The 17,842-nt window shown below is 44.6% G+C and overlaps 1 protein-coding gene across 1 annotated transcript in view; it reads right to left on the bottom strand.

Moving 5' to 3' along the window:
• The window catches only part of LOC109470563, a 53,844-nt gene that overhangs the window by 24,454 nt on the left and 11,548 nt on the right, over positions 1-17,842 (bottom strand). The window contains exons 2-3 of the mRNA XM_019769526.1: positions 9,566-9,705; positions 1,379-9,179 (exon numbers count right to left, since the gene is read on the bottom strand). Coding sequence (XP_019625085.1) covers positions 1,379-9,179; positions 9,566-9,688 — 7,924 coding nt within the window. The 5' untranslated portion in view covers positions 9,689-9,705. The remainder of the gene's footprint in view (positions 1-1,378; positions 9,180-9,565; positions 9,706-17,842) is intronic.

Raw genomic sequence — 17,842 nt, 5'->3', positions numbered from 1 at the left:
CCCAGGGAGATCATGGCATGTAAAAGATGATGAAAAAGAACAAAAAAAAAAAAAAAAATTCACCAAGCATTGACCTGGAAAAGAAAACACACCAACATTTGCACACAGCCCCTCCCCCTGGGTCCTACCCTGTATCAGGGTCAGTAGTACATTCTATAGAAATTTAGCCAGGTTGTTGTCAACTGCTGTTACTTTGACATCAAACCAACAGCAGCCTTTACAATATGCTTCAACAGATACCAGATGGCACTCAAAATAGGGTCTATACCAAGCAACCCCAACCTTGTCTAGTTTTCATACAAAGGTTGCCTTTTTGGCATTTCATCTGGTAAAACTGAGAAAACTCGAAGAGAGATTTTCAAGCAGCAAATTCTGTAAGAGAGAGGCGTGAGAGAAATGTGAAACCTAGCGAGGCATCATTCATCTCAAAATGAAAATGTCAGGACAGTAGTCAGGGCAGTCAAGATTCAAGCAAGAGTGTCAATCATCTGGCATGGCTCAGCAGTCCAGCTCATGTCCAGCCTCTCACAATAACAGATTTACCTCAGTAGATCTCAGTAGACAAGGTAGTTCCCAAACATCTGGGTTCGCCACCCCGATTGCCGCCCATACCGAGTCCGAGCATGCTGCGGAGGATGACTCGAAGCAGTGATGGAGTTTGAAACATCAGCTGCTGTTTGTGAAAACTGTATGCTAATTACATCCTCCTTAAGACAGACGTTTGCTCATGAAAAGCTGGGATGCATACATCAGAAGAAGACTTGGTATAGACCCTCTTTTGTACTAAGAAAAAAACAAAGTACAATGAAGTTGTGTAGATCAGTGCTGACCTTATAGTTGGAGCATGTGTTTCATCAGCCCTCAGTATCATGCTTTGACACCATTTAACTTGCTTTTTTAACCCTGGGCATGCCGGGGGTAACCTTTGTCACCGATTTATGACCATTTTGTGCTCAAACATGCTCTTTATTTCCACTTTTCCTAGAATTTTAATTTGTAGAGTTGTGCGGTTCAAATTTTTTCAATTAAGTCTGAAGTAGGATAAAGGAAACCAAAAATTTGGTCAGCATGCTGAAGGTGAAAAACAACAAAAAAGTCACAAGTAAATCTAAAAAGTCCCGACTATCAGGAACACGAAAGACCTTTGATGCCCCAAACATGCAAATCACCATAACTATATCGATGGAAACATGAGGAGTATAAGTTGCCAATAAATAATGGCCAAAAATGTCTGAGAAGTTTTTTCCTGGACACCCTTTATCATCTTCTACTCTGCACCATCCATTTGGACTTCAATGTTGTAGCCCACACCATTGGTAATACATGTATGTAGAAAGAACACAACACAAAACAACAAGTAAAAAGCCATTATCCTCACCTTTTACTTCCTTCTCCTTGAGAGGAGACTTCCTTTTCTTCTTCACAGACAGGTTGTGGAGGGTGCACTTGGGGTTTATGGGCATGCTGTAGTCGTTGTTTCCAATGGAGATCAGGAAGTCTGCCTGGCTACCCTCTGTGTCCTCCAGGGACTCTATGTCAATCTCCAGGTCCTCCAGACTGGTTACTTCTCCACTTGTGGAAGGATGACTCAAACCTGCAGTGTCATCAGGTCCCTCGTGGTGTGAAGGCAAGTGGCTATCAAAACCCAGACTGCCTGTTTCATCCTGTTGCTCACTGCTTTCTACAAGTTTCTGATCAGGCAAGTTCTTCAAATTTGGCTGTGTAACTTCTTCTGTTGGTGTTACAATGCTTACTTTAGGATCCTTTGCTGCATCTTCGGAGATTTGGGACTGCTCAGCTTCGTCATTGTCAAGAGACATTGCTTGATTGGTGTCCCAGTCAAGGTCATTATTGTTTTCTAAATCTTCCTCAACGAACCCTTCACCCTGGTTAGACGTGCTGGTTATTTCTGTACACTGCTCCTGAGTATCTTCACTAGCCTGTGATGCAGGGTGTTCTAGTAAGGAATCTGCCTTCTGTAGGCTTGGTATGATGTTCACACGTTGTACTCCATCCTGGATTTCTTTCAGCGAGTCTGAGCTTGTAGTGGGTTCTCTCACAAATGGCTTGTGTGGTGCAACAGCATCTACCTCGAGGCAGCTCAGTTTGCTTTTACCTCCGTCACGCATTGGTCTAGGGGGAGTTATTGGTTCTAGCACTGGCATAGAAGGGGAGTATCTCTTCTCGGGAGGAGCAGGGGGTGTCTGAGGTCTGGGGACCAGTTCAGGCAAGCTTGATGGATCTTTACAAGGGGACACTTCGGTCATGTTGTCATGACTACTGCAGTTGGCTGCCTTGGCCTGCTCACTGGATGGATCTGAAGCATCATTGGCAGTGGCATCCCCTGAATCGTTTCTCGACCGATACCTGGGATTTTCGATGATGGAACACTTTGGTGAAGTTGTAGAGAAGGAGGAGTGACAGGTTTGGGAAGTGGCAGCGCTGCCCATGGGTGAGGATGTCACAGTAACAGTGGTGGAGGCTGTGCCGAAGGGAGAGTCTGCAAGGCTTCTCAGAGCTGCTAGAGGGTGCTCTTCTGCCTCTGATGATGGTTTGCAAGAGGACGAGGAACTGACGGACGGCTGCCTCTTGAGTGATGGTGGTTCCTGTAGGTTCATGGTCTCTTCTGTTGACTTCTCTCCCGATGGTGACAGTATTTCCTTCCCATCCTGAGTTGGTTGGACAGTGCAGTTTTGTAGTACAGGAGATGTCAAACCTCTGGGGATAGGCTGAAGGATGGGACTCTTACTGGAAGTTTCAGAAGTGGGAAGGGAATCGGGAGTGGAGTCTGCGGTGGCACCCTGCACCAGCGCAACCTTGCCTACTATCGCAGTCGTGGAGGCCTGGGGCAGAGCATCAGCTGCTGCAGTTCCAGTACCGGAGACAGAGGGCACTGCTGAAACTTGAATACCAGTGGGGAGTCCTGACTGGGCGATGGCTGTGGGTATCGAGGATGAAGGGAGGATCCGTGCCGGTCCCTGTGAGTGTGGACTCACGGCTACAGCTGTAGGTACGGGAAATCTCATTCCGGCAGGCGGGCCGGCACCTGACACGGCCGGGATGGGGATTTTTCCCTGGGGGTTGGGCTGCATGATCTCGATGAGAAAATTGCCCACTCTCATGACCCTTGGCCCATCGTTCCTCTGACTGTGCTGCGCTATGGTCTGCAGGATGTTCGCCTTGGCACTCTCCCAGTTGCAGTCAGAGATGATCTCGATCAGCTTTCCCCCGGAGGTAGACTTAGCCCCTGCCGCAGCAGCAGCTGGTGTTGCTGACGTGGGTGGGACCGCAGGGGGTGGCGGAGCGGGAGGGGGAGCGGGCGCGATTCGCGGCAAGCGTGCCGTCGGGCTCAAGTCGGGTGGGGGCGGGCGAGGTCCCACATACACGAACTCTCGGTACGGCTGCACCTTCCTGTTGGGCATGACCGTGACGGAGCCGGCTGTCCCGGGTTTCTGCTCCTTGGCCTTCCGTCTCTCGATCTCCGCCCGGATTTTGCTCCACTCCTTCTCGGCCTCGCATCGCTCGTCCTCCGGGGAGCTCCCGTGCTGCTTACACATGCACTTCCTCTGGCAGACTTTGCTGCGATAGAGTCTCGTCCGAGCGCACGTCATGCCGTCGTCTCCATCCTCATCCTCCCTTTCATCATCATCCATCTCATCCAGCCCCATGTCATCTATGAACAAGGCATCCTCTTCATCCTCATCCATGAATCTGTCCTCTAAAAAACCCTCCTCTGACATGTCCTGCTCTTTAATGCCGTCCTCAGACTCCTTCCTCATGACTTTAGAGGAGGATTTAGACTGTGACGGTGAGGCCCCTTCCAGAGACTCTGACTTTGCCTTCCTTTTTACCATCCTTTTCTTCTTTGGTTGCATGTTCTGGCCTTTGGCACTGGCTTTCCTTTTCTTCTCCTTCCCATCTGTGCTGGTTGAAGTGCCGGCACTGTCAGATTGTTCACTTGCAGATTCCTTTGATTTCTGTTGTCCTCCATTTTTCTTTTTACCGGGAGTCCTTTTGCCTTTCAGACTTTTCCCCTTTGTTCCTTCCTGACTGCCAAGGACGTCTGCTGCTAACAGTTTTGTAGCCGTAGGGCTGTCTTCCTGCTCGGGTGAGTCAAAGTACATCATGGAAGATTCAGACGGCCTACGCGGTCTCCTTCTGCTCTCAGCTTTCTCCTCATCAGTACAGACACAGCCGAACATACAGTCAACCTTTCCACAGTGCTCCTTCTCGGAGCTAACATCCCCTGTGTCTTTAATGCTGTCACACACACAACCAAGTCTACAGAAGTTGTTATTGCAGGGTGGTTTCTCCTGGAACTCTTCTTCTCTCCGAGGGGAAGACAACTGGTACACAGGCTCTTTCACAGTTTTCAGTACTTTAGGTTTCCTTGGTATTGACGCCCCATTCTGGCTATAGTCGGTGGGAGATTGACCCATCTCGAATGACTCGTCTAATGCTGAAGCCGCGCTGGCAGCCTGGGTAGGACTAACCACTGTCACGTCACCGCTGGTGGCTGTGGTAGTGCTGGCCCTTCGGGCTGTTGGGTGAGACTTCATCAGAGACGCTTTCAACTTGGACAGGGCTGACTTTGCTCCCGTGTTGCTTGTTTTCTTTGGCACGGGCTTCAGTGATTTGGACAGGAGAGCCGGCTTCCTGTTAACCATCTTGCTGTTGACGATCCTGATCTGGGTGCCATGCTGGAGCGGGGACTTAGCCTTCTGCCCCGTCCCTTTGATGAAATTTGCTTTCTGTACCACACTGTCCAAACTCTTGACAAAACCTGACCCTTGCTTGGAGGGAGTCTGGAACGCGACATTTTCTGCCTTGTTGTGCATCAGGGGGTGAGTGAAGGTCACTTTGCTGCACTTGCTGCTGAACGTCTCTCCCTCTGTTGCAAGGTACTTTTCCAACTCATCACTGACGAATGCTGACTTCTTACACCCCGCCTCTTCTCTTGCGGGACCAATCAGTTCTGGTCCCATCTTGGTGACATTCTCAACCGCAGAGGGGGAGGGCAGCTCGTCTGCCATCTGTTCTATTTCCTCAGGCTTTTCAAGGTCATCATCATCATCACCGTCACCATAAAAGTTGTAAATGTCGGTGCTGTCATCATCAAGAATTTCCTGTTCTTCCTCCCCATCTTCTACTGACATGGGTAAGCCACTAGTACTGGCTTCAAGATTTCGGCTTTGCTCCAGTTCTTTCATCCGTTTCTTTGTTCTAAGCTTCTTTGGAATGAACCCTTCGGTCTTCCTTTCTTTCATTCTTAGCACCTGTGCTTGCAACCCCCTTTCCTTTATCTGCTCTTCAGTCATGCAGCACAGGAGCCGTTCTTGAGTCTTCCAGTGCAGCTTCTCAAAGGGAGTGTTTTCCAAGAGCTCAATGTCCTCCCCTGAAAGGGCTTTCTGCTTCTTCTTTTTCTTGTAACCCTTAATTTTGGTTGGATCTGTCGTCTTGCCTTTTTTGGAGAGAAACTTTTCAGGAGTTTTCTCTGTTGACTTGGGTGATTCTGTAACTGGCCCACTGCTGCTCTGTGGTAGCACTTCTGTCATTGGCATTGTCATTGCCTCATCAGTAGGACTATCCATTACTTCCTGCTTTATAACAATTGCGGGCACCACACTAGTACCGTCATCCAACTCTTTATCTGAAACATTGATTAGTTTCTTTGCCTTCTTGCCTGATTTTGTGCCTGGTGTTTTTTCCTTTCCATCTCCCTGGGCCTTCTTCTTTTTGATCTTACCGGGAGTGCCAGTCTTATTCCCAGGAGTTGTTGATTTCTTAATCTTCTTGCCACTCCCTGGAGTCTTGACTTTACCGGTACTTACTCCGGGAGATTTTTCCTCAAGAGGGATAAGTTCACCTTGTTCCAGTGTTTCTATTGCTGCTATATCTTGCTGCGGTTTGCCAGTCTTCAGGGCCTTCAGCTCCAGTTTAAGCATCCTTTCATACTTCCTAATCCTGTTGTGAATTCCCCTCATGCCATGTTTCCCCTTGTGTCTGAACAACTCTGCCTGGCCAATCTCTTTCAACTTCCGCTTGGTCTTTGGAGGTAGATTCAGAGTTTTGAACTTAGTAATGTCCATGAGGAACTCTCGGCCCTTGTCTCCCATCTCTTGCCTTGTCTTCTCCTCCACTGCCACGTGGGCATGAAGAGCATCTTTGGAACAAAATGACATGAACAGCATCCCTTCAATGTCATCCACATCAGGTACGATTTCTGAAATCTTCCCCCTCCTCAAGTCCTCTAAGTCATCATCTAAATCGTCATCATCATCCAAATCATCGTCAAAATCACTAAATTCATCCTCTTTTACTTTAGAAGTTGATGGCTGCGGCTCCTTTGGCTTTGGAGGCTTCTTTTCTACTGATTCTAGTTTTGGTTTTGGCTTCTTGGGAAGCTTTGGCGTCTTGGGATCAGAAGACTTGTACTTTCCAGAAGTGATCTCCTCGTCCTCAATCACACTTTTGATGATAGCCGTGGCTAATGACTTGGACTGACGAACGCTGCTCCTCTCGCTGGGCCCTGCCTGCCACTCGGCATCCTTCTGCAGGGCCTCCACCTCTTTCAGCTTCCTGGAATGTGCCCACTGCTGTTTGGGCTTGATTGGCTTCAGAGGTACCTCAGGACTCTTGGTTAATTGCCTTTGTGATGACTGGGAACTCGGCAGATCTAGCTTGCTTGTTGACTGAACTGTAGACAGTGAGCCACCGTCAACTCCTGCCGTTTTGACCACATTTGCACCCTTCGTGAGTTCACTTGTATGTCCTCCTTGACTGGAATTTTCTGCCCCACTTTCTGACTTCTGTTTCAAGGCATTAATGTTCCACCTTTTCTTCTTGTAGTTTGATGTAGTAGTAGTAGAAGATGGCTTTACTGTGAGAGCAAGAGGCTGCTCGGACTCACTGTAATCTGCTTTGCTCTGAGTAGAAGACTGGGTTGTGACAGAAGGAGATGATGTAAACACACTAAAGATGTTCCGTGTTTGGTCTGAACTGTTCATCTGTGACACTGATGAGCTATGCTTGTCCTTCCCCATCTGCTGTGCTATTTGCTTCTCGAGGGTCTTTTGTGTATCCGCTTGTAGCGTGAGGGCGACTGCACTTTCAAACAAAAATGAGCCAGCACTGGCAGTTTGGGGAACGTTATGCGCAGGAGGGGGTTGTTGTACTTGCATGGCAGGTACAACTTTTTCACCCAAAGTCCCCTTCATTACTTTGGGGACTGGATTTACAGAAGGATCTGCCTTTCTCTTCCCTACAAACCCTTCGCTGACGGTTTGTTCTCTGTCGTTGGCAGTGCTGGTGGGCTGAGGTTCACTGTCAGTCTTCACAGAGCTTGGTGGGGAGTCATCTTCTATTACTATTACATCTGGAATGGTTGTCTTGGAAGTTTCAGGAGCCTTTGAGGCCGACGGGATTCCGTTCACCTGCTGGTAGACAGGGTCTCGCCTGTGCTTGAATCTCCAGGCAGGTGGTACCGCACATCCCGCCTGGCGCCCATCATCAGCCAGTAGCTGCTTCTCTACGATCTGTGCCACTAGCGTCACCCCGTTGTCCCTCTGCTGTGGCATGTAACCCGAGGCATTTGCCTGCACAGACGTCGCCGGGATTCCCCTGTTGCTCTGCGCCGACACAGTAAGAGTCCCTCCTCTCTGGGTGAAGCTGGGATTTGTGACACTGCCAGCCACGCTGATGAGAGGCGGCGGGTGTGCGACAGTGGAGGGTCTGAGATCCCCCTGCTGCACCCGTCTCATGTCTATGTCACCGTTTGCCTGTCTGTGTGCCATCGCACCTCTGGGGGATAGGTGGGCAGCGGGCATGAAGTACTGCTGGACAGGGATGGACGCTGCCTCTGAAGTGCTCACCCGTGGTGGCATCGCTACACCCTGTATGCCATACCCCTTATAGTCTTGCTGCTGGCGTGCTGTTGTGTACTGCGGCAGTGCCCTGTCTTTGTACACAGCCTCGCTGGAGTTCTGTAAGCCCTGGTAGTGATGGGCCTGTCTGTGTTGGACATACGGTGGTGGCGGTGGGTAGTCACCAGGCACCAACTGAGCAGCCCGCAGGTATTCTGCTGTGGCTTGTGGAGGGATTTCCCTCGCTTTCCTTTTCGGATCAGAGTCACTGGATAAGGAGGACTTAGCCCCGTCATCCTTCTGCCCACCGGAAGTGCCACTTCTAGGTGCATGGATGAGGGGAGGTGGTGAGGACAACCTAGGCCCATGCTGCATGGCCATAGAGGGATGAAAATTGGGTTGTCTCTGCACTGCTACAAGGGCAGGATGTGTCATTCCTCTATTTAACCTGTTGATGACATCAGGAGGATAATGCTGTGTGGGCTGTGTTGAGTACACCGTAGTTGTGGCTGACGTACTCTGGTGTCTGTCACCCTGATCAGACACTGCAACCCTCGGGCTGTGGGGAGTCATCTCAGACGCCACCTTTGAAGTTCTCTGCGAGTTCACCAACTCCGAACCTTCTAACCGCCTGTTTTCCACCAGGCACTGTCTCAAGGTGACAAACTCCGGAGGGTTCGCAGGAACGGGCTGAGCAGAAACAGACAACTGGACCCGCTGTAAGTCCGCACTGTAGGCCACCATTCTGTTCGGGCTTTGTGATGACGGCATGTTCCCTTTCCTTGGTATTCTGGCTCCTGTGGGATCTGTGACAGGAGCGGCGATGGGCATCAGGGTGGCACTACTGTGGCTGGCAGGGTTCATTCCTCGAACAGAGGATTCAGCAGCACCCATCATCAACCTACTGTCCACAGGCATTCTGACCTGGGCCTGGCTACTGTGTGCTCTGTCTGTTCCCGTGTGTGGGGCCGCAGGAGAGCGGGCGGGTCGCATGGGCATGGGGGCGTGGTAGGGCTGCCGGCTGTCCAGTATCTCCACAGCCTGGCCAGCCCGGCCCATGGCACTGCTGCTGTACAACGGAGGGTGTGTATTGGCGGGTCCTCCTGCCTTCGTATCCACTCCCGGCATCCCCATGGTTCTTCTGTCTGGGACAGCAAACCCCACGGGAGTCCCACCTTGCTGCTGGCTGTGGTGATGCAGAAGTTGATGTGGGCCGATGGGTCTGGTGTTGGCAGGCAGTCTGTGTGCGACCCGCTCCATTCCATACATGTGGCCGGCGGGCTGGGAGCCATACTGCTTATCACGGGGATGGGGAACCTGTGTAGGAGATACAAGCACAAGCAAAATGACTTCAAGTCACTTGAAATGTCTGAAAGTTATTTTTCTTTCTAGTAGTAAAGTTTGATTTGTCTTTGAATATGACTACAAGTCTGTCACCTCACACAAGAAACAATGATCAATGGACGGACAAAATAATCAGACAAAATAATCAGACTTGTGAAAACTTTGATCATTTAGTATCCCATTCAGTACATCGTTTCTTTTTCCAAGTTGGTCATTTTTCATTCTTATGTCTCTGTGACTTGGATGTTCAAATGATGTCATTATCATCAGAGTAAAAGATCTCTATCCAATTATCAGCAGATGTCGTTATCAATCTTAATCTTCAAGGTGTTCTGGGATTCCTTCCAAGATATAATTACCTGTGGCTGTGTATACGCTGCAGGGCGTGGGGGCCTCGCTTGGCTGGCCGCTGCAGATGTCTGCTGAGTGCCTGACTTACTGGGCGAACCCTTGGACAGGTCTAAAGGCTGGTCTCCATCCATTCTCAGCTATGACAAATCTGAAACACAATCATGAAATTTTAAAAACTACCCAATTTTAAAAAGTAATCGAATTATCAGCATTGATATAGCAGATGATAGCAGATTATCAATCGATCTTTAGGTGTTCTGGGATTACATTAACTAAGATGACATATATGATACTATAACAAACATGAAAGTATGAAATCTTTTACAGTGAAATTAAGTATTCTCAGGGGGTTTCCAAACTTTCTAATGAGGGCAAAACATTTTTGCAGCTCTATAGAACTAGTTATGCCTGTTCAATACATGCCATAATATCTGATAACTAAGATCACCTTATCACAGGTTTGCACATTTGCAACAAGTAATCATATGCAAGGACGTGTCCAGGGGTTTTTCTCTCCTCAATAGCTAAGAATCATATGAAGCACTGTATAATTTGTGGCATACCTTTACTGGAAGTGCTTATAAATCAAAGCAAATAAGATTTAGATCATGTACTAATATCAAAAACTGTCTACAGACACGCCCACGATTGGAATGCCTAACCACTTTACATACCAGATGGAGGGACACTTTTAATTGTATGGACCCCATTTCTTAAAAGCCAATGGAATAACCCATATCCTGCTGGATGAATAATTGAACCAATCGCTGCTGACATCATCCCACAAGAGAACCCAGCTTTCGTGATATGATCTTGGCTACGTCCTACGTGAGCAGAAAGATAGACGCATGACGTTGAAGAACTTGGCAATGAAAATGAATCTGAAGCAGTCATTTCCAGTTAATTCGTAATTGTAGCAATTATCAAATTATGTCCAGTCTTGTCATCAATTGTAAGATTTAGTTTTGTAACTTACGTATGTATTTGTTGTATTACTGCCACACATTGTACCATGTACCATTGTCGAGCAATAAAGTTCATTCATTCATTCATTCATTCATTCATTCATTCATTCATTCATTCATTCATTCATTCATTCATTCATTCATTCATTCATTCATTCATTCATTCATTCATTCATTCATTCATTCATTCATTCATTCATTCATTCATTCATTCATTCATTCATTCAATGTGCAGAAACTTACAATGTATCTCAGTTTATACACTAGCTTGTTCTTTTGAAGAGAAAGATCCAAGACAGATCGACACTCTTCTTTTCTTTACAGTTAGTAGCCTATAGCTCATTTATTGTAATTGTAATATACAATAATAGTACACAATTTCAAAAAGGAAAAACAGTCTTTTGAAGCAGGTCAAGTATAATCTTCACCACTGACTGTTGCCTGGCTTCTAAGAAGAGTCAGTCTCCTTCTGCGATTGACATGAAGTAAGGTTCTATCCTTAGACGTAATGCTTTCCTTACAATGACAATTTCCAGGGGCATCTAAGTTGAATGAGCAGCTACAGGCTGGGATTTGTTAGCTCTTGACCTTCATGTCCGACAGGTGAGAGGCTAACCACTGAACAATTCAAGCGCCAGTACTCAGACTGATGATTCACAAACTTAAAGGTACGTTGGCAATGGTCCTACATTCCTGACATGGCTTCTTAAAAAAAAAAAGAAACTGACCCAACCACTTAAGGTGGTTGGGTCAGTAGACTACAATGCAATTATTTTAAATGATTGCCAGCCTTGGGTTTGGATTCTCTTTATGATCAAAAGGGGTGTACAACTTTGGTAACATCTATACCTAGCTGCCTTTTAAATCATCTATTGTATACATTTACAGAGCCCCTGTCCACGTTAGAGCCTTCACATGTTTGCCTAGGACAGTGAAGGATGATGCCTCTTTTATAATTCATATACAGTATACAATAGCTTCTCCCTTACCAGCTCATTGGCTATTTCTACAATGGGACTATTCTTGCCTTCTTATTCCTTTAGGCCCGACTGTTTTTTATTTTCCTGAAATGTTTGACAAATCTTCAAAAGGTTGTAAGAGTCCTTCACATTGGTATTTGGTAGTCGTGATTCCATCTTTACCATAAAACAGTGTCATATAGATCTTACAGGCTTGGTTTCATGCCAGGAAGTTGACATTAGGCCTATGGAAAAAATGTTGTGTTTCCTGTTTCCCGACCGACCCTAGAAAAAACTGCCCACTGTAGCCTTTTTGTGTGGACCCCTGCAAGGGACTTAAATAATTTTTCGGGCTGATCAACCTGTCCTATAGCTCCATAATCTAACACCTGAGTGATGAAACGATGTACAATCAGTTTTTCAACATTGACATTGAAAATATAAGTGTCCTCATGCAAGTTTTACTTTGTTAAACTGTACTGTATAAGTTCCGATCACTGGAGATCACTTAAGTCTAAAAAAAAAGAAAAAAAAAGAAAATCCTTACCTGCTACCGACCCTAATTTTTTCAGGACTGAAACAGGAAACACAACATTTTTTTCCTAGGCCCTGTCAATAGATATAAACAAGACTGATGTCAAAATTTGAAAGTGTAGAAATCTTGTTTTTTGGGTCCACCTTGTTTTTTTTCTCGCCCTATTGCATTAGATTTGCAGTCTGCAGAGGATGTCATCCATAAAATTTACTTGCTGTGGCCTTACGGAGCTATCCAGCCTTCAGCATGACAAAGCGAACTCTGAAGGGATTTTCCAGGAAAACCACCCAGAAGCCACAGGAAGCTCTCTTATGAATAACAATAACTTCAACACCCTTAGATTTCTGTCTGGTTCAAGAATTATCGGTGATTGAACCTTCTCGGTAATAATGTAAAGTTTATTGCAAATTCCTGCCCGAGGGCTAATTGCAAATAACAAAGATAAAAGGACATTGAAACAGAGTACAGAATCTATATAATAAAAGGTAATTGTCTAAAACTATAATAGCTATTTCTAAAACTATGCTTGAAGGGTTTGACGTCTTTTTTGTAAACCACCAATGACAAGGATGTTCAGTAAGATTTTAGACACGATAGTGTACCTTGCTTGATGTTGCATGGTCCAATTGCAGAGCTGATTATCTTTTAATGATAAGGAGCTATTACTTTAACATAATAAAAACATCGGTACCATCAGTTTACTCGTAAATGCAGATACAGAGAGAGGATGTAGGATTGGGAGCTTAAAATTAAAAAGGTTTGGTAACCAGGCTATAAAACAACGCAATCATAACTTGCTCTTTTGTTTCTCATAACACTTGTCTGTTGGGAATTTTAAAATGTTTGATTGACGTTATCAACCAAGATTGACGTCACCAAGTTCAGCTGGTGGTGTCATGGTCAGGCCTTGACATTCTGTACTTGACCGATGAGAATAACTTCAGCGGTATCACGTCTTGGTGTAAACAAAATATTTCCTCCAACCTCTGGGCTATGGCAACTGTTTTGAAAAGACATGTGGCTTCCGGTACCTCAAGCAACTGAAGGACAATTCTGCAATCCTACTGTAATTTACAGTAAATAAATAAGCATATTCCAATATTGATTTGTATAGAGATTATGACGTCTTTTCAACTGAAAAGAGACAAAGATTTCTGTCTACATGTCACAATGCCATCTTTGAAAAACTGTTCCTTTGGGAATAAAAGTCAATAATATCCTGAGCATTTCTTGTAACTATACAAAAGCAAAAGATTTACTGTTTCAATTCTTTGTCCAGGAACATCTGGATTCAACATCAGGAGGGATATAAAGTACATGCCATTGTTATCATGGTATGACAACAGGTTTAAAGGTTCAATCCTGTTCTAGCAGTAAACATTATACACAGATTCAAAAAGGAAAAACAGTCTTTTGAAGCAGCTCAAGTGTAATCTTCACCACTGACTGTTGTCTGGCTTCTAAGAAGAGTCAGTGTACCCTCTGCGATTGACATGAAGTAAGGTTCTATCCTTAGACGTAATGCTTTCCTTGCTAAAGGGAATTTGGAAATAAATCAATGTCAACAGTTGCCTCAGGCGTTCACTCAAAATAAATCCTATGTGAAGCCTGCGGTTGCAAAAAGGGGACGAGTATTTGACACAATCCATGTCAAATGTTACTTTCTTGGAAAAAAGCTGTTTTATTTTCACTATCCAAACAGTTCTTGACGCTGTAACCTTTTACATACGTACATATTGACCGAGAATAGCTCACAGACAGCCTTATCCAAACCTGCTTTAGCAAGTGCTTTCCTCTACTGGGTTTCTACACTCAAAGCTATCTTCAGCCTGCACGTCTCCTAGTGTACACTCTATTAAGAACCATTTCCACATATTCAAGATATGACTTGAGGACAGACACATGCATGTATAAAGGCTAGGTCATTGATGCAAACAAGACAATGACATGACCTACATAGTTTTATGGGATGCAGGGATTTGATTTGATGTGGAGGTATCTTTGTGGCAGATAATACTACTGTAACAGTACATCAGCTTGATAAGACTGAAGAACAATTAATGATCAACCTGGTCTTCCATTTAACTGATGCAACTAAAGGTATTGAAGAAGGTTTTATACAGATAAAGACAAACTGATAGATTGGAGGATGATACAAGTGGGGATATTGGTATTTCAGACCTTATCCTCAAGATAATCAATGCTTATTTTCTGAAAGTAATATTATCGGTTCTCCATAAAACACAGAGGCAAGTGCCGCCCTAACCATTTCGAAATCTCATTGCTGCATTACAGTTTATGCAAACACGGCTATCCTGTCAGTAATTGTAAATAAACTGTCCATAGAGCAATCCATTAGAGGAACTGTGTCACGACTGATCGATTGGGAGTCATCCTGCCAACATCATCTATCATAACTGCTCTACTCCATTACAGGAGTTATTAGTCTGTGTCCAGACACTGCTTAAGTTCAATATGAATCACGTTTTCGCAAAATATTTACTTAGTCATGCAGTATATCAACTCAAAGGCCAGGTTTCACCTTATTTAGAAACTAATGGTAATGTAGTATAGAAGGCATTTCCCTTATCCCTTATATGATTATGAAATGACCAAAAAAAAACCCCACAACAGCAGCATAACAGCATGGATATCATTTGAAAATCAAAATTTAGTGCCAGCAGGCAAGTGCCTGCGGTATCCTTATATGCCAGTAGTTTACTTCATTCCCTAGCATCTCAAGATGATTTCTCCTGATTTCTATTGGGTCCTGAACAATCTTTGTGTCTGGTGAAGAGATTGGTTTTAAATCAATGGAAATAACACACACGGGCATGTTTATACAGAATACTTACAAATATGCAATGGTATCCAAATCAAAAATCTTATGTCATGTGGAATAATGCAATTGGTGAAATCAACATACTTAGCTCATTAAGCCTTCTTTTCTGTCCTACATAGTCAGTAAGGCTCACACATATAAGAGATTTGACAATTAGAATTTCTCTGCTCTTGATGTACTGTATTCAGAATACATAAATGTACTCGGTTAGTCAAGCAGAGACACACATCCTGTTCAAATGGAGAAGCTAAAAGCTCCCTCCTCACCGGTCACTCTAAAATATGGGCCAGACAGGAAGAGAAATCATCATGTGAAATGAGGTTGGAGAGAGCTCGTTTATCTCTACCTACAGTGAAGAGGTATGAATATGTGAGGCAAGGAATCTAAGCTTCCAATGATCCTTGTGACATTTACATGAATGCCACTGATGACGGTTCAGTATGACCACCGCACTGTGACTTCCACGAATACATATGCATGACCTTTGTTTTTCCAAGAAGGATTACTCTTTGGTCTTTGCCAACCATCCTAACCATTAGGACAAAAACTCCTTTACTAAATGTTGTTGAAAATTTAATTGTTGTAACATAAAATCTCATTGTTGTCTCATAAAACAAACACATGTATAAAGGAAATTACCTGAACCCAAGGACATTAATAATGTCCTTGCTGAACCCAAGGAAATCATTGGCAAAGAGTACGGCAATGTTCAGACAGTTATTTCACATTTAAAAGAAAAGGCTATTTCAGGTCTTATGATTCAAATCAATATACTGTATCTCCAGTTAGATATGAGCCGACTGTACCATGATAGCCATGAACACACCTAAGTCCCCTGCTAGAATTTACAGCTTCAAGTTTGAAAATAAAAGCCACGACAAGAAGAACAGATGTAGGAGGAACCATACCATCACTCCATCACTTGATACAGCAAATCATTAAAGCCTTTTCTCCACGGTGCCAATCTATAAGCTGTTATAGATAATCTTGTCCCTTTCTGCTCCCAAGGCACAGCTAACTTTCATATAGCATAAAACAATATGCAACAGAGCAGGGCTGCTGCAGGGATCAAGTAGCACATTCTCATTTGGTCACATGAGCCGTTACCAGGCAACCGGGCTGATTGACACATTCATGAGCTGATCACATGACCACACCAGCAAGGCCTTTGGCCCACCAGCAGGCTGTTCTACTGGAAAGAACCCTTCAACCTACTGTAATTATTTCACACTCGATCGAACACGACACACGCTAGGTAAGGCAATTTGGAGAAGTAAAAGCAACATTTCAAGAACAAAGGAAACGGCAGTGACATTGTTTAGTGAAAAGGAGTGTCCAGGCCAAGCCCTTATGACTAAACCCTCCCTTGGCTCACGTGTAAACATGCTGTTTACAAAGGGGCCTGTGTTCCTAAGTTCAACCTACCAGCCTCGATGTCTTTTTTCATTGACGTCAAACCTTTGGTTTTTGGATGCCCTACTGTATTCCCAATCCCGTATCAAATTCTGATTAAAAAGAAAGAAGATAACATGAAAGAATCCCAAAGGAGAAACATAATTATCAAGATATCACCTTGAGAACAAATACCATTTTCCTACAGCAGGTAAACTGTCCAGTATAGAGATCATTATTAGTTTATGTATATCTCTTTATCTTGCTTATGAATCATATAAATCATGTATTTACCAAGCCCTTGTAGAGATAGATATTGCCCTACACTGCCTTCAATCTACCGTGTACTAGATTTAGCTGCCTGGAATGTACTCTCTGTCTGACACCCCGGTAACAGATCAATAATGACATAAGCAACCAGCTTATGTCTGTAGGTTGCTAATGTCTGTCTGTGACGTCTGAGAACTGGGTAATTCAGAAATGCTTAATGTATACATCATACAGGTGCACAGTCAGGTGGTTACACAAGATTTGTTTTAAATCCAAAACAGTGGCCCTTAATTTTGCATGCTATAACACTACTCCCTGTACTAAAATTTACCTGTCCATTTTAAGGGCTTGCTCACTAAAGGATGTCACCAGCAACATTTCTTTCAAGGGTTTTAATAGCCATTTTGAGGAAGTATCTTTCTATCAGACAATCGATTCATTCCTTCTCATTCTTAGGTATGCTGTGCAATAGCCCAATATGGGGCACGTCACTAGCCTTGCAATGTGAGTCCAGAAAGAAAGCAATTTCACATTTCAAATCAACATCAAATCAATATCACAGACTCCAAATAGAGTGGTGGAGAAACATAAGCTTGGGCGCAAGGGCACACGTGACGTTGTTTTCACACTTCTCGTTTTACACTTGGCGGCCAGATTTCTTTTCTTCTGTTAATGCTGGATAATTTGTACTGCCATGGTGTTTAGAGCTTCGTGACTATAACCTGTCCATAACATTTGCAGTCTTATAAGAGACTCAATACAGTATTTCTGCATAAGCTATTCTGGGACAGCAGGCAACACTTGAAAGGCTGTGGGTTTGGGTGCAGTTTGAGCCAAACCTCTGAACAGGAAATAGTAGCTTTACTTTGAACAATACAACCATGGGCTTGTTCCAAGGCCGGAGGAAGAAGATAGAATCACATAAGCACGGTGATCTCAACCAGTATCACAGACAGAAATCACGGTTTTATCTCAGTGCCATGATAGCCTTGGCTACACAATCTCTCACTGTCAGGGACTGATCGGGCCTCGCTAGACGCACCGTGTACGGCGGGCTAAGTAAGTGCCATGAGGACTTGCGTCAAACCTTCATAGCCTCTGGCATGCCTCTTCTGTGGAACTACTAACTAAAAGACAATTCTTCCTGACAGACTTCCTCAAAGCTCTTCTTAGTTTTTACACCCAAATCATAAACACTCTGTGATAAATGGCATACTTACACATTTAGTAACTGAATGTCTTCTTTGCTGATGGAATCTGTAATATGAAAAATGTCTTTCTTTCGTGGAGTGAAGCCGTTCTAAAGGCATTCGCAGCCAAAG

This window comes from Branchiostoma belcheri, unplaced genomic scaffold, assembly GCF_001625305.1.
Source record: "Branchiostoma belcheri isolate BF01 breed outbred unplaced genomic scaffold, Haploidv18h27 scaffold23, whole genome shotgun sequence".
Taxonomy (NCBI): domain Eukaryota; kingdom Metazoa; phylum Chordata; class Leptocardii; order Amphioxiformes; family Branchiostomatidae; genus Branchiostoma; species Branchiostoma belcheri.
This window is presented reverse-complemented; position numbering and strand designations above follow the sequence as displayed.